General features: G+C 50.1%; 1 protein-coding gene across 5 annotated transcripts in view; it reads right to left on the minus strand.

The window, feature by feature from the left end:
- Positions 1–17566, minus strand: part of FLI1 (Fli-1 proto-oncogene, ETS transcription factor) — a 106559-nt gene that overhangs the window by 67914 nt on the left and 21079 nt on the right. The window contains exon 1 of one of the 5 annotated variants that reach the window (XM_051812453.1): positions 9052–9272. The exons of the other annotated variants lie outside the window; for them this stretch is intronic. Coding sequence (XP_051668413.1) covers positions 9052–9069 — 18 coding nt within the window. The 5' untranslated portion in view covers positions 9070–9272. Of the gene's footprint in view, positions 1–9051; positions 9273–17566 lie in introns of those variants that run through there. 5 annotated transcript variants of the gene reach the window in all.

The raw sequence follows: 17566 nt of genomic DNA on the forward strand, positions 1-17566 counted from the left end.
TAATTAAGGAAGGCTGCTACGACTCACGGCTTGTGAATTCTGGGAGCAAGTTTGGGTTTAGGAGTGGCAGCAGCAGCAAAATTATCCCTGATGGAGCAAACTGTGTGTGGAGGAGCACGAGTGATGTGGATCCTCAGTGTGCCTCAAACACAGCCCAGCAGCAGGGAGATCTGTTCACAATAACTTACAGCCTTTTGGGATCAATTTTCAGGAGATCTGTCCCCTCCTGAGCTTGTCCCTGTATCCATAATTTCTGGCTCTAGTGATTTTTCTGTGCATCAGTGGTAAAACCATTCAAAGTCCACCCTCTGCTCCCAGTCCCTGGCCAGTTCTAATTCCAGAGACTTGTGAACAGACTCTTTACATCTCTGATGGTGAGTTGCTGAGTGACCAGATGCTTCCTGCATTTCATCTCCTCTTTGTTTTCTTCCTTTGCCTGCTCAGATTTTGGGCTCTTATTCCATGTACGTGCCATGCTCCTCTTGGAGGAGCCTCTGGGGACAACTCCCGTAATACAAGGAATTAATCACACGAGTCACGACTTCTGGTTCCAATCAGGAGTCAGTCCTGAAGGCTGATCTGCAACACGACCCTCATGGACAAATCCTCTGAGTTTAATAGGGATTAAATTGACGGAATTTTGATGGAAATCGAATTAGAAATAGAATAGAAATTGTTCCATAAACAGAATACAGCAGAAAAGGAGAAACTTCCTCAATTTTCCCCAGGATTTTACAGAAGGGATATAATTTTCTGATGCTTTTTGCTGGACAATCCAAAACTATTTGATTAAAAATGATCTTTTTGAACGCAAAGGCTCAGGATTTTGTATTACATGAGAAAACCTCAAATCAATTCACCGAAATCTGCAGAAAGGCAGTTCTGTAGGAGGGCAAGGATGGTAATCCTTCTCCTTGCTTAAAGTAACCCAGCTCCTGCTCTTCCCTGGGGCCTGGGTGAGCAGGATTCCCTGGAAGCTCTGCCTCCAGAACAAGAAGACAAGTGATTCTTGTCATCAAGTGAACAAGAACTTGTTATTCCTATAAAGAAAGAGCATCAGCTCTGACCTGCAGAGATGATAAAGGGATGGGTGTCTCAGTATCTGTCAGCTGGGGTAAAGGACTTTCCTAAGGGAGACAGGATCCTTCCTGCAAGGCAGAATTTGGAGTTTGCATCCACAGCATGTTCCTGGTGTGAATGGCAGGACTGAAAGGGAACTGCAGCCCTTAACAGCTAAGGGAAAAACAGATGTGAGAAGAGGGTAGTTACCACTCAGTGGTGGTTTGAAACCAATTCCTATTAAAATACATAGGGCTGCCAGTTGCAGGGGGTACCAGGGCACTGCCTCCTGTGGGTGTGACCATTTTGGGCACCATTTCTGCCACTGGCCTCCCTATTTCAGGACACAAAGTCCCAGCCCCAGGGTCAAAACCCAAAGTTCACCCAGACAAACGTGTGCAAAGCAGTGAGACCTCAACACCTGGTGTTTGCTGTAACAAACCTCATGTTTCTGGTAACACACAGAGTCTTTGGGCAAAGATTTTCCCTTTCTGCCTTGCTTTGGTAGCCCAGAGTTCCCAGCAGCTGCCAGGGGGGGTTGCCCACTGCTCTGGAAGTGGTTTTATTTCGACATCCCCGGGGTTCTTGCCCCTCTGCAGCTGTGGCAGTGCAAAGCTCGAGCAGAGATGAAGAGGGCACTGTCACTCCAGGCAGCCCCACCGGGCAGGGATAAAAATACAAGGGAAATGTTCGATGCTGAACATTGTATGAAGTCCCAGGGAGATTTGGAACAGGAGCAGCGGAGGAGTTACAGTTTCCTTTGTTCTGTTAAAAGGAAAAAGGAAACACATCAGGAAACCAGACTGTGGAGCACAGGAAGTCTCACTTTGGCTGATAAAAAGGAACTGATGTGAGGTTGGTTCAGATGCAGTTATAAGTCAATCAAGCTTGGAACAACAAGAAGAGTTATTCAGAAGAAACCAGAGAGCCAAATTCTGCCTTTAGCTGCAAAAAGAGTATTTCAACCTCTCCTAATCTTTTCCTTATCTTCTTTTTGGAAGAAAAAGCTGCTATAAAAACCATTCAGATAAGAATTTTCTCATCACGCAGAAATCGGTTTCCTGGACTCACCACACCTTCCCCTGACCCCACCAAACCTCACTAGAGTTTCTTCTTTTCACTCATCACCCAACCTAAAAAACTGTATTCTTGCTGATTTATCTCTTCCCCTCAGATCAAAACCAGCATTATGAAGAAGGGCAGTTTTTTTTGCTGAATGAGAAATCAGTAAATGACTAATTAAAGCTTTGCTGCCAGTTACAATATTTTCTCTCCCTCCCTTGATTGACAAGTGTGGGCCAGAATAACGTTCAGTTCCTGGGTGTGCAGCTTTGTCAGCCTGGGGAGGGAGATTTATAAGGTTTTTTTAGTTGTTTCTTACTCTTTCACAGCTCTGGTTGAGCTCTCATTGTGTGCTGGAACAAGATATATGCAAATAAATCAACAAGCTGAGGTGTATCCATGACACTTACTACAGGAGCCTGTGTGGAGCTGTGTTTCTCACTGAATTTTAGGAAAAATGTCAGGAAAAGAAAGAATGTTTGACCCATATGAAGAGGGTCATTTTCTTTAGAGCATCAGACTGATGATGAAGAGAAGAAAGGCTGAGATTTTGCACAATGTCTGTAAGATTTCACCTTCCTTTCCCATCTATTTCCAGGGAGAATTGTGCACTCAGTGCCCCTTAGCCAGTGTTCCAGTGTTAATCAGTGTGTTTGTGAACAGAACCAGGACACTTTGTCCAACACCCAGGGAGCAGCCTGGCTTTCAGAGGGAACAGTCACCCTTGGGAGCTGAGGGGAGTTAGTTACAGGCTGTTTCAAATTTAACTGCTTACTGAATTAGACAAATATCCCAAAATCCCAGAATATCCTGAGCTGGAAGGGACCCACAAGGATCCTCACGTGCAGCTCCTAGATCTGCACAGGACACCCCAACAACCCCACCTTACACCCCCCTGTTTTTAGGGCTCTGGCTTTAAAACATGGAAGCAAAACAGAGTTAGACACAATCAAGTGTCTCTGGTGTCAAACACTGGTGGCCTTTCTTATTTCCAAACTTTGCCTTTGGTGCTCTTTGGAGGAACAGAAGGTTTGCCAGGACATACTGAAGTGCCTTTCAGACCAAGGTACACCCCTTTTGTTCGGGGCTCTGCCTCAGAGCTAAAGGAAAAGCTGCTGGTGGCAGCGGTGGGGGAGGAGGGAGGGAACGTTTGCGGCTTTACTACAAGAGCCAGGTTTGTGATCGGTGTGACTGGCTGCAGATATGCATCAGTAATTGTGTGGCCTGGGTAATGAGAGGAAGAGAGAAAACAAGCAGCAAATGCACTCACATTCTGCAGGCTTTGATATTTGGAGCTCAGCAGGGGAGACCAGCCCTTGTCCTGTGCCACCCTTGCTGTTTGTGCAGTTTAGGGCACCCTAGTCAGGGTCTGCAGGGACACAACACCCAGGGCACCAGAGACTCGGGTCCCCCAGCAGGCAAATGGTTCCCAGAAGGAGGCAGAAAACATTTGTGGGCTGATATTTCAGTCCATATTTCCAACCCAGCTATAAATGTGCACTCACAGTCGCACCCAAAATCGTTTGTTTGCTCAGAAAGTGTTCTGAGGGAGGTGTGACACAGCCCTGTGTCCCTGAGGGACCTACAGGCAGCTCTTCTTACATGCCAGTGTGCATTGGGCACTTGTGTTCACCTGCAGGAGAGCAAAAGAAAGGCACAGACCCTGCTGTTCAATTCAGGAGGAAAGATCTGACTAGAATTCTACATTTTGGAGGAGAATTGCCTTCAAACCAACTTGTAGAGCTGAGCTTAATGTATCAGAGCTGCTTTTGCCAGGTGAGCCGTGCACATCCACGCACTAACACCAAGCTCCTGCAGCTTTAGGGGTTTAGCAAACCCACAAATATCTGGGAATCTGAAGTTAAGGCTCCCTTGGCTCCTTTAATTTTCCTGCTGGTGCATGTTTGCACTGAGGTGGGACGTGGAGTCTCTGTAAGTGCTCAGGGAAAGTCTAGCAGGAGGAGGAACTTAAGGAGGCAGCTGATGAGGGCCTGGAAAAGAACTGCATACATGGCTGTGTTACAGGGAAAAACAGGATGGCAGATGCTCTGCCATGAACTTGTACATTCATGTGTTCTAGACCTGCTCCTTCTGAGCAGATGGGAGCTGAAATCAAGAAGAAAGCCTTCTGTAAGTCCAGGAAGGGGAGAGCTGTAGGAAATAAACTCTATAAATTCCCTTCCCCAGCATATCTCACCTTCTCAGAGTGTCATCTAAGTCCTCACTTCGAAGTGCAACCCTCCCCTTTGCTGCTCTTGATTGTAATACTGCAATAAATAACACCCTTACACACCAGCAAAACTCTTCTTAGAAGAGATGCTGCAAGGACTGACAGAAGCTGGGTGCTCCCCCCAGCAATATCACAGAATTCAAACTAATAACTAAAATAAAAGCATGAAATCCTCAAGACACGCATTGCTACCACTCTCAGTGACCACATCCTGTTCAGGTAAAATCCACAGTGGTGCAGAGAAACTACACAGGGCTCTCAGCACCTCCTTAAAGCCTCTGAGTGAAACCCCGAGGACCCCAAATCTAAGCGGTTGTACTGTTTTGTTCTGTCTTAGGTTTGTTTCAGACCAACCATCCTTCTCTTAGCAGGAAATATTATGCCACAGGCTTGGAAAAGGCTTTCCCAGTGTTTACTTGCAAATGGGAGTCAGCACTGGACACTTGGGGGGTCAGTCAGTGTGACAATGTGATTTAAGCTCATGCTGAGGCAGAAGATGTGCATTTGCACACAGATCTTGGAGGGAAAATGAAGCAGCATTGTCAAAATAGCCCAATTATAAAACGTTTGTAACAGGTTTTTGCTGTTGTATATCAGAAAGTTATTATGTATAATAAATGTGTCCTGAACAGGGGCCAGGGTATGAGGGAACATCGTCATTGATGCCTTGGAAATTCCAGACGGTTTTGTTCCAAATTGCTTTTGAGGGGCAGCAACGTGGAAAGTTGTCATGCCTCAAATCTTCCTGATTTATTTGTCATTTTTTCAATCTGCAGGCTGGGAGTTTGCCCTGGGAGTCGATGCCCTTTTGCCAGGAAGGGTCATCCCTTGGGGGCCAGAGCCAGGGTGACCTCAAAGGGCCAAAGAGGCACCGAAACTCGCCCAGAAGGGAACATGTTCCCAGCCTGAGCTCCTGAAGGCCGAGTTCCAGGGAGAGCGAACGCCCACGGTTCATAACGACAAGAAACAGTGATTGCTCTGGAAACCCCACCCCACCCTTTGCCATGGCAACGCCAACACACCAGTCCTCTTCTCCTGGAGGGACACGACTCTGGTTGTCACCTCCTTGGGAAATGCAAAGTCCTCACTGAACGTCCCTCAGTGGCCTCTCTGATGGCCACGACACAAAGATAAATATGTTTGCACAGAACGAAGGCAGCAGCTCCACAAAACACTCTTTTTTATTAACAGCCAGGCTTTGGCAAGTGTATTGGCTTTAATTATTCTGCCCACATAAAGTGGAAGTGAAACAATTAAACCAGTTTGAAACCACACCAGTTGTTATTGAGAGGAAGTCCATGCACGGGCAACTTGCTGCTGATGAGATGGACCCTTTTTTGAATTAATTTGAGGCAATAAAAACCAAACACTCCAGACACAACGTAAATTAATCAAAACAGGGGGTTAACCCTCAGAACATGGCATTGGGAATACCTGGAGTTGGACAATAAAAGTGTTATCGACCATTTATAATAAGTGCAAACCCAAATGTTGGGGGTTTCCCTGGTTCCAAATCATCTTCTGCCAGTGCTCTGTGCTGAATGTGAGCTGAATGTGGCAATGAACTCAGAAAGGTTTGCTGTTCTTCTTCCTCCAGAAAAGGCCTTTGAGCATTGCTCTAGAGGGCACTTTTCAAGCCAGCCAGGCCACTTCTCATGCCAGGTATTAAACAGATTATTGGAAGAATGCAGCAAAAATTGCCTCTCACTTCCTCAGTAAGTGATCTAATTCTCTTCAAGATATAAAAACTTTTGTGAATAAATTAAAGGTGTTCTGGACCTGTTGTGGTGGCTCAGCAGCATCACATGGGATGTAAGTCATGTGTGGTGGGGAAAGATGACTTACAGTCCTGAGCTGGTTCCATATTATGTGTGAGGTTTGGGTTAAAAACTCTGAAACCAACATCAATACACACTTGTGTGCCATGTCCACAAAGGGTGCAGGCCAGGATAATCCTGACCACATCTATCCTCTGTTTCCATGTTTCATCATGCCCTGTTTCCCCAGGAGCCTTTAGGAGTGCCCAAGGTTCCAGTGGATTTACCCCCTCACTGCAAAGTTCCCCTGCAGCTGGGCAGGTGTGCACTTAAATTATTCCATGTGGGTAAAACCAGTCACCAAAACTCTTTCTGAATGGCACAGAAAGACTGAGAGAAAAGTACCAGCCCAATATTAGAGGTTGCAGGGCAAAGGGAGAGATTTTCACAGCAGACTCAACCCAAACTCCTGCACCTGTCAAGTGTGCAGCTACAAGTCTCTGGCTCAATTAAAACAATTAGTCCGTGGAATAGTTTTGCATAAATTCAAAAAAGAGAGTCACTTGCCAAGTTTAAGCTTCTCAAGAAGAAAATCATCTGGACTGCATAACCCTCTCCCAAACGGAGCACTGCTCCCTGCACTGACAGGAATAATTCGGAGCTCGGGGAGGGAAGCGTTTCTTACCCGCCCCGGAACTCAGATTTCATCTGCTCCCTCCCCTGGTCTTGCTGGAGATGATGAAAGAGCTTTTTGCTGTGTTTTTCTTGCTCTCCAGTCACTTCCATGCATCTTTCTGCCATATTTTTCCCCACACAAACACAGCTCTGAGATAAATCAATGTGTACAACTCTGGGAGAGCAGAACTAAGGCACGATTGCTTTTAAATTGCTTTTCTCTGGATGTGGATGGGTTTGCTTTGCTGTGCCCTAGAATTCAAAGGATCTGCCCTGCAGCACAGGTTATCTGGAGAGCTCAGCACACCAAAAACATTGCAGCATCTGAAGCCACATCCTCTCCTGCTGCCCTTCACCTGAGACAAACCAGGCAAGGTGGCCTAACCCTTCCCTTCTCTGCAGCAAATCTGTCACTGTGTGGGGTTAATACTCCTTGAACTCACTTTTTTAAGGAAAACTTGCAAGAGATCTCAGATAATCCCAGAGGCACCACGGAGCCCTGAGCTCAGTGCATGGTGCAGAGAAAGGGGAAATTATCAGAGGTGGCAAAGGGGACATGGGCACCTGCAGCAACTTGGAACAGCTCAGTCGGTGAGCCCGGAGGAGATCTGGAGTCTCCGGATGCCGTTTGTCTGAGCAATCGGCCAGATCATTTCTGGCCCAGGAGAGAAGCAGGACAAAGGCAGAGCAGGCAGTGGGCAGGGCGGGAGCCGGGGCAGTGACCTGGGATGCGTTGAGTGAGTTCCTCCTTCGGCCACAGCTTCCCAACGTGACTGTAAGAGGAGCTGCGAACTGTCGCAGTTCCTCATCCCCGAACCGCAGGGGCTGCGGGTGAGCAGCAGCTCTGTGCAACACGGGCTGCCTGGGATGGGAGCAGCTCCCGGGGCTCCAGGAATTCCCTGCCTGATGGGAATACTCAGCTCCGTTCAGGGCTCATGGCCCGGGCAGCAAAGCAGGTCCATGTGTGCACCGCAGCAGATCTACAGATGGGAGATTTCTGCACTTTCACTGCACAATATTTAGGGCTCCGCAAATCAAAGAAGGTTGTGGTGCACTAAACTTATCCTGAATGAGGCCCAGGTCACTTTGGCTACAAATCTGAGGTGGTGGAGGGGAAAACTTGTCTTATTCCTGACATACCTCTCAAATTTTGTGCTTTCAATGCTCATGCTTTCTCCCTTTCCAACATCCACCCTTTCATTCCCTCTCTCTTTCCTCTTTCCATTTTGTCTTCCTGCCCATCTCCTTCCCTCCCCCTTCTTTTGAGACCCTTCCAAACCGTGCACTTGTCACAAGCTGCAATCTAAGGGAGAAAGTTTCAGTTCCTGCCAGTTTGCAGCATTTTTTCTACCCAGGTCAGCAAAAGAAAAAAAAAAAAAAAAAAAAAGGAGGAAAAAAAAAAATAAAAGATACACCAAAAAAAGAGCACTTTTAAGACGAAATGACACCCCACCCAGGCGATAGGCATCTTCTTTCGAAATCCTCCAACCCAAACACACCCACAGCGACTCTTGCTTCAAGGCTCCTCTGTTCAAACTGCTCCTGTTCCTACAGCGCTCCCTCGAGAAGAGCCCGTAAGAATCGCAGCAGGGTCCCCCAAAGCCAGAAAGTCCCCCCTGAGCTGCCTGGGCTTTGAGAAGCACCTCAAGGGACTTGGAAAGGCTCGGTTCATCTTTCCAGAGGCTGGAGGACCGGCCGGTGGGACGGGGGGGAAGGAGGGGAAACCGCTCTCCGAGCCCCGGCAGCGTCCCCGGTTGCTCAAGGCCACCCGAGGTTGGTTATGTTGGTGGTTTATTTGCCACACACTCAGCTTCCCTTTCCCGCTGCCTCTCTCCAAGCCAGGGGATGTTTCTCTTCCAAGTCCCCGCCAAAAAAAAAAAAAGAAATGACTGCAGGAGCAGAGGCAGGGGCGACCACCGGAGCCAGCGGAGCCTTCCCGGCAGGGCCGGGGGGGGAAAGGGGCAGCTCCGAGCCCGCTCCGAGCGCCGGGGCAGGAGCTGGCACTGCCCTCCCGGAGCCGGGCACGGCCCCGCGGCCCCTCCGAGCCCCCCCGAGCGGGGACGAGCGTCTGCGAACCCCCCGAGCCCCGGGGAGAGCCCCGGGACACGGCGGCGGCCGACGGGGAAGAGGAGGAGGAGGAGGAGGAGGAGGAGGAGGAGGAGGAGGAGGAGGATGAGAAGAGCCCGGTCGGAGCCGGCCCCGGCCCCGCGCCCCTTCCCGGCGCCCCCCCGGCTGCAGGGGACCCCCGGCCCGTCCTGCCCCCCTTACCTTAATAGTGCCGTCCATCTAGAATAACTTCCAGTCGGGACCAGCAATATTCCACACATTGACCCGGTTTAGCCTGCGACCGGCGCCTCCTGAAGTTTTTTATCCTTCTCTCTCTTTTCGCTCTTCTCGCTGCCCTTCCAGCGGTTTTGCTGCTCACTCCGTACCCCCTCTCCCCCTCTCTCCCTCCCTTCCTCCCTCTCTCTCCGTCTCTCTCTTTTTTTAACTTTGGTTGTTGCAGCAGAGCGAAAAAGAGACAGTTAACCGGATGAAACGTTTTTTTCTGCTAATTTTGGGAAGTGAAGTCACTCGAGGAGGAAACTTTCGTCTCTCCGCTGGTCCTGCCTTCTTGTTGAAAATATATATATTTTACATACAGGATATTTGCTCCATTTAGATAAGAAGGGGCAGAACAATGGGTACCTCTGTCACAGCTCTTGTTTGTCGCTGGGGCGGCCAGTCCAGCGCAGCCCTTGCCTTGCACCCCAGCCCGTCTTAGCCAGCGCCGTGTGTCATCCCACAGTTTAGTTTAACGTGGGTTTTTGCCATTTTTTTTCCTTTTGGCTGGAGCAGCCTCAGCCTGACTCACTGAATTTCCGTCTCTTCCCACAGATTTTTTTATTAATGCGTTTTCCAGTCACCGGCAAAAATTAAGGGGAGAAAACCGTAAATACGATTCGGTCGCGGCGGGCAGGGGAAGAAAAGAAAAAAAAAAACGTATTTAAAGTATACTTCGCTCCCCCTCCTTCACGCCTCCCAGCAAGGAGCGTGAGACGAGGGTCCGGTCCCTGCCAGAAATGAGCGGTAAGTGCAATAATGTGAGACAGACAGACGACTCCAGCAATTAAATCCAGGCTGGGAGCGGGGCTGCGGGGAAGCGGAGGCTTTTTGCCACTTTCGCCCCTTCCCCTCACTCCCACTCGTCTCGAGGGGTGGGATGTCGGGCTCTGAGGGGGAGACACTGGGATGGATGGGTGTCCAGCCATCTCTTCCAGGGGCTGGGAATCCTTTCCCACTCACGGTGCGAGTCTCTCGCTAAGCTGTTAAAACCTCACTCAAACGAGAGGAGGGAAACTCACTTTATAGGCTACAGACGACAACAATTCGCGGGGATTGTCAGATCAGCCGAAATTTCCCTTCCCATGCCGTGTCCTAACGGGCACCGCACACAAAAAACTCTCAACCACCAGCCTTTAAATCTCATTTTAGACCTGGCGAGCCTCTGGCGTGCAATTCTCCCTTTCATTCAAACGGGAGCGATCAGCAGAGAAGAAAATGCGCTTTTCCTTTTTCCGGGAAAAGCTGCAACCTTCCAGAGGAGCCGAGGAAAGGAGACAATACCCGCCTGTGCGGCTCCCCCGCTTCCCCCCTCCCTCGCAAAAATAAGCAGCAGCGGAACACATCATGCAACACTCGGGGCTCTTTTCTGCCCCACTTCTGCAAACGCCGCAGAGGGAAAGAGCAGAGCGGGGAATAAAAGGAGGGGAAGCCAAGAAAGAAAAGTGTCAAGGCAGGAGGACTCTCCTGCACGTCGGGTCTCTCGGTGGGAAGGATGGATTACCTTGTCCAGTGCCAGTTGTGTCCAGGCTTTTTGTTTCCCCCTGTCTTTAGTCCAACCACGGGGAGGGGGGCTGGGGGTTGGGGGAAATCAAAATGATATCCAAAGTTATCCTGCACCCGCCCCTTCCAAAGGGGAAATGCAATAATGCCACTAGTGTTTCTACTCGGCTGCGGCAGAGATGCCTTATTAATACTTTATTTCTGCGAGCCCGAAGTTGGCAGGAGAGAGCTACAGATCCCCCTTGCCCCTCCCTCCCCTCCCTCCCCCTCCTCCGAAATTAGCCTCATCAATTCAGCTACAATTTTGGAGTTCAGATGCAGACACGGGGCTGAACGTGACCAGACCGGGAGGTTTTGGGCTCGCTGCTTGCCAGCGATTGAGGCCGCCCGCAGCCGGGAGGTGAAGGGGGGGAGCGGAGGGACAGCCCGGCCGCCTCCCCTCTCCCACCCCCGGCCCCCCCTGTCTGCTCCACAGTCCAGGGGTCTGCGCCGGGGTCCCCGGAGAGCCGCACATCTGGATGCTGCTAGCGGGGTCAGGTCCCCCCTTGCCTAGGGCCACAAGAACTGGAGTTCAATTAAAAGAAATCACGGTTAACCCTTTGCTTTCCGCATTGCTCTTGCCTTTTCCCTGCCCTCCGTCCCGTCTCCCCCCCGGCAGTGTTCTGTCCCCGCTCCCCCCTCGGCGTTACCACATGGCAGGAGGCTGCAGCGACCAGAAAAGCGAGAGGTTAAAGGGAAGAGTGAAACGCATCCTTTCAAAACCCAAATGGTTTCCTCTCTAGACAACACTCCCCACCAGCCCCGAAAAGCAACGAGGGCGGGGGGTGAGGGAGAGGACAGGCTGAGGACCTGAACCGCGAAAGGAAGGGAAAGAAATCCCGTGGAAAGAGCCTCTGTCACCCACGGACCCCCCAGGGCACTTTGGGCTTAGGCTGCGGGACCGGCAGTGGGGAGAAACCAGCTGAAAACGTGCTCAGCTCACGGGAGAGGAGCCCGACCCTCCCCAGCCAGCCCCTGCCCAGCCCGGGTGAGGGGACAAACAAACCCGGCCCCCGCCGAGCATCCCCAGCGCTCCCAAGGGGGGCGGTGCCAAACAGACCCCCCTTCCCACCTGGAGATATTTTAGAAACCCAGCTCTGCCTTTTGTGGCCAGACGGGCACCGTGACCCTCGGGGGCTTATTTTGCATGTCTGGGGATGGCTCCAAACGGTGCCAGGTAGGGCCACTTGTTAGGTCGGGTCTGGCGAGGATGTTCCTGTCTTAGCTCTTGGGTTTGGGCTAAAACAACATTTGCGAAAGTCCAGGAGATAAAATAACGAGCGAAGTTGTCAAACACTACCTCAGACAAGCCGAACAATCTATTCTTTTCCTTCCAAATAACGTAACAATAGAAGCTTTGCTTCATTGGGGGGTGGGGGGTGTGTTTGTTTTTTCTTCCCTCCTTCTTCCCCCCCCTCCAAAAAACCCACCCCTGAAGTCACCTCAAACGTTTTGTATAAGGCTGAACTACTCACAACCTCCATGCGCCAAAGCTCCGCATCATCCCAGGTGATTGTGCGGTGACTTTGGGTATTTTTCTGTTATTTAACTGAATATTTAACTGTGTTTGAGTGAGAAGGGAGCAAAGCCCGGCAGAGAAAGCCACGCACGGGGCTGAGCAATGTGTGCAACTTTTAATCTGTTGCTCGACGTTTGGATGCACATGTACATACAGCAAAGGAATTATGATCTGTTTAATGTGGTTACCACCAGACATCTGGAAAATCATTTGATCTTGGCAACCACGGAGGATTTCAGATGCTGACACTGGGACAGGCTGGTAGAAATCAGTTACTCCTCAGTTATTGGTACTATGATTTTTTTCTTTCACCGCGCTCATGAATGAAACGAAATTCTGGAGTTTTTAATTAGTTCAATATTGATCTCAAGCGCTTGGCATGTCCCCACCTCTTCTCCTCGTCTTTATTATTGGGTTACACCGGCTGCAGCCTCACCCGGAGAAGGTGAAAACGCCGATTTTGGGTGATCCGACCGAAACGAATAAGGACACGCTGGGGGGATTGAGCCCGTCACTGATTCACGGGCGGTACCAAAGGAATTAACCCCTCAGTGGAGTTCCATGCCGGGAACTACAGGACTTCGCGGGACTGCAGAACCCTAAAGATATGGATTTTCCTTCTGGAATTCCCACGGGATTAGCGGGCATCACTTCGCAATTAAAACCGTCGAGTCATTCCATAGGAATAAACATCATGAAAACCTTCCCGAGCCTCAGGCGCAGGTTAGAAATATGATTTTCGGAGGATGGGAGAGGGGATTTGGCTTCTATCACCCCATCTGACCCCAACAGCATCAGCTGAGCTCTCCTTCACCCCAGCCTGGGGTCGCTGTGAACTCACCCGGTGAACACGGGAGGGGAGCCCCAGGAAACGCGGCAGCCACGCCCTGGCTCTGTCGCTAGAAAGTGGCTCATCTCGCATTAACTGAGACAAAGTACCCTCTTTGTTGTAACCAGCTTCTCTATACACGTAGCTCGTGCTATATATTATATATGTATATATTTTATATATATATAGTACCTTGTGCTAGCGATATTTTGTATATATATGTATATATATCTTCCTGTATATTCTTTTCTCAATAATCATGTTTCACAACGTTTCCCATCATTGTGTCCTTGCAGAAGGTCAGGGTTTATCCTACTCCAGCCTTTACTAGAGGGGAAAATCTCCACCAGCCTCGGTGAACGCTTGGAATCTCTGGGTCTGACTTGCCTCTGGCACCGACTCCGTTGCAGAATGAGAAACGCGACGCGTTGTGTTTATTTTCTAAACCCACAACCTCACAAGCAAAAAGCCCAAACTGCAGCCCTGGGATTTGATCCCCAGAAACGAATCCCAATTCTAAACTAAACTAATTGGGCAAAGCTCTGCTTTTTAGCTCCAGCAATAAAAAGGAATCAGTGGAGTGTTCCAGCCCCACAACTGAAGGATCGGGTCCCTCCTCTCTACGGGAACAGCCCATGAGATTTGGGAGCCTGAAGCCGGAAAGTTGTTCCCTGCTAATCGGTGCTAAGTAAAGCATAATGTCTTAAAAGCGGTGTGGAGAAGATGCAGTAGCTTTGAAGCTGCACCGCAATTAGGCGGAGAGCGGGGTGAGCAGTGTCCTGGCTGCTTTTATTTGAGCCCCATGTCCCAATAAAACCACCCCCGCCCTCCCTCCCTCCCCCATCCCGCAATTATTGGAAAGCTAAGGCACAAAAAACAAAAATACTGAAGGCCAAAAAAACAGACTGCAGTGCACTAGCTCCAAACGTCTGGCCCCTCGCTTGAGGCCATAATTAATTTGAGATTTATTTTTATTGGAGAACCCAGTCTCGTCTGACCTTAGCCAAACAAGGCTTCAGCGAGACCCTTGATGCGCTTGAATGGAACAGAATATTTCTCTCTAACTTCTCTTCAGGCGTCCGTGCCTGCTTTGAATTTGTTCCTCAGACTTCATATATTTGGAGATTTACAGGAAAGATTTAAAGCATTTTTTCCCCCTTAGCGTTTACTCTCTTTTTTCTTCCCTTTTTGCTCCCCTTTCCCTCCACACCTCCTCTCCTTCTAAACATAGGAGCATAGGAAAGGCTGGAATACAAAATTCCCTGGATCCAGCATATTGGAGGGGGGCGTTTTTCTGTAAATTGTGAAAGAATGGAGCCATTAGAAGGTCTCAGAGCTGGGGAGGGGGTTGGTTGCTGCTCTCTAAATGCGAGGGTCACTGCAAAAGCTCGTCCCTTGTGCCCGAGGGTCTGGTTTATTTTGGAAAGCTCCAACATGCCACATTTCCAGCAGACAAACAATTTCTTTCCCACCTTCTCGACCTAAATTCAAACCATGTCTTGAAGGTAAAGCGGGAAGGGAACAACAACAGCCCTTCCCCACACAGCGCTGGGGCTGAGCACGGGGAAAACTCGGGACAGCGGGAAGCGGGAAGGGATCTTTCTCTGTAAAACAGAGAGGTAAGTGCAAACAAGAACGAAATCCTTAAGCACCAACTTGTCACAAGGCATTAATCAAGGACTTGCTGAAGTCCAACAATTTAGCAGCGTTTCTGCCCCAAGAAATGAGAGTCCGAAAGAGAACGGTTCGGTGTCTGCGTAATTAATCACCCCGAGGTGTGAGAACGACGTGGGAGTTCACAGCGGCTTCTGCCAACAAAGCTGCCGCCGTTCCCCCCTTCCCTGGGGGTGCCTGGGCCGCCGGCCCGAGCCCAGCCGGGAGGAGCTGAAATCCTGCGGGACGCCGGGAATGGGGGGCGGGAGTGTGGGGAAAAAATAAAAAAAAAGGGGAAAAGAAGAGGCAGAAAGGGATAAAGCGCTCAGTAGGAACATCACTACCCGAAAAACCAGTCCATGAAGGCTTTGATTTTCCCTTTCCTGCCCGGGTCTCCAGCTGCCCAGGTTTCCTCCTGCTCCGCCCGCGCATCCTTGAGCACCTGCGGGCCGAGCCCGCGCGGCTCCTCCTCGCTCTGTCCCTCAGCATCATCCCCGCTGCGAAACAAGGCAAATCCCAGGATATCCTTTCCCTGCAACCTGTCCCGAGCAGCCCGTGCTCCTGTTCAGCGGGAGGGAGGACGTGTCTGTACCGGGCTTTGGCGTCGCCCGCTCCAAAGAAAACCTCCCTGTTTTGTCCTTAAAAAGAATTAACCCCCCTCTCTCTTTCGGGCTTCTGTAAACTTTCCAGGCCGAGTGAGAGCAAGAACAAACCCAATATTGTTTCCAGCCACGCAGCCCATTTTGCCTCCATGAATATGCTTCTTTGTACGGCCCCACAAACGTTATGGTTGCATTAAATCCATTTTTAAAGCGAGAACCCCGCGCTGGCACAGAGTTGGAAAATCCATCCTCGTGCCCCTTTCCAAGGGCTGGGCTGGAGACCACTTTCCGCAGCAGCTTTGGAATATCATCTCCGGGCGCGGCAGAGGAAAGGAGGGGGAGAGCAGGGGTGATGCCGGGACACCGGGAACAGCATCGCCCTCTCCTTTGCCTTCTGCTCAGGCCAAGGGGCTTCACCAGCCAGTCCTGCCTCCAGCCGGCACGGCTGCCTGGGCAGGGGGCTCCAGGGCGAGGAAAGGGGCTCCAGGAGAAAGAAAGGGATTCCAGGAGAAGGAAAGGGACTCCAGGAGAAGGAAAGGGACTCCACGAGAAGGAAAAGAGCTCTAGGAGAAGGAAAGAGACTCCAGGGGAAGGAAAAGGGCTCCAAGGCAAGGAAAAGGATTCCAGGAGAAAGAAAGGGATTCCAGGAGAAGGAAAAGAGCTCTGAGGGAAGGAAAGGGACTCCAGGGGAAGGAAAAGGGCTCAAGGGGATGGAGAGAGTCTCTAGGAGAAGGAAAGGGGCTCTAGGGGAAGGAAAGGGGTTCCAGGGGAAGGAAAAGGGCTCAAGGGGATGGAGAGGGGCTCAAGGAGAAGGAGAGGGGCTCTAGGGAAAGGAAAGGGGTTCCAGGAGAAGGAAAAGGGCTCCAGGGGAAGAAAAGGGACTCCAGGAGCAGGAAGGGAGGTTCCTCCCGGCCTCGGGGGGTGCACCCCAGGATGCCTCGGGGAGGGCAGGGCAGGGCAGTGGCTGCGTTTCCAAGCAGGGGAAGCGAAAGCAGAAGCGCTGAGTGTGCGAGGAGGGGCTTGGGGATAAAAGGGGAGATCAGCGCTGGGACGTTGCCGAAGGGCAGAAGAAAAGCGGGGGTGAATTATGCATCCCCCAAAACTATTCAGGTGCCGCCTTTCCACACGTGTCAAAGCACAGACTGGCGGTGCAGGGGGGAGCAGGGGCTGCTGTGGCCCGGAGTAGCTTGTGGCAGTGGTAATAATTAAAAAATCAGTATTCAGAGGTCATGTTGCTTTGCTTATAGCCCTAATTCTTTCCATATCCCTACAGTAAGGATTCCAGCGCTGTCTTCTTTTAAAATTTAATTTCCCAATTATATTACATGTTCCATTCTCTAAAGTCAAATGCTCATGTTTAGATGCGATTAGCACCCTCTGATATACTGTAAATTATTAAGTACTTGCAGATCAGTAAGTCTCTAACGGTATGAGGGATATAAATACTTGAACAGTTGTGTGGAAGAAGCCAGTAAGGATCAAAATTAGCTTTCATTTTTATGAATTCCCACCCCTCCATTGCATCGAGGCCCATACAAGAAGTGTGAGAGAGAAGGTTGGGCAGGAGGTTGTGTAGGGTCTGTTATCAGGGCTTTAGGTACATCCTACGTGGTTGGGATGTAAACCAAGGTTACAACACTGAGAGGCTGAACCTCAACCAGTGTGACTCCACTTGTTAAAACACCCTCCTTAAAACAAACTGTTTAAATATGAAATCCTCCTCTTGCCCCTCCAGCTTCCTCACCTCACCCCTCCAAGCCCCGACAAGAACAGTGTGACCTGTAGCTCTTCTGAAGGTTCTCAGAGGCTGTTTGGTCCCCCAGGGGTGTGACAGAGTTTGTTCCTCCTGGGAGCTCCTGTGGAACACCCTGTCCAAGCCCCCCCAGGGTACAACATACAGAGACAAGGCATTTCTCTGTACAAAGCACAGAATAAACCTGAAGTTGATATACATTGTGCATCTGTCAAAGAGAATTTGTAGAAGACATCAATCCAAATGCTGTTTTTACTGATGGGAGTAGCATTTACATCCCACAAAAGCAATAAGTAAAATATTTCTCCCTCCCATAGGAGGAAGAAGTAAGTTTTTCTGGGGAAGGAATGACATGAAAGAAAATAACAACCATAAGAAGAATCATCATCATCATCATCTGGGAAGAGAGAGGAGTTGGGATTCAACCTTCTGCTTTTCAAACTTCCTGCTCACCACAGCTTGGGAAGTCCTGAAAGATCAGAGTGGGGAAGCAGGAGAGACAAGTCTGAGCAGCTCCTTGTTCTTACACAGCAGCTGCATCTACATTTGAAAGCTGGAGAAGT

This window comes from Manacus candei, unplaced genomic scaffold (assembly GCF_025592945.1).
Source record: "Manacus candei isolate 608988 ecotype Guabito, Panama unplaced genomic scaffold, ASM2559294v1 h1tg000086l, whole genome shotgun sequence".
Classification (NCBI taxonomy): Eukaryota; Metazoa; Chordata; class Aves; order Passeriformes; family Pipridae; genus Manacus; species Manacus candei.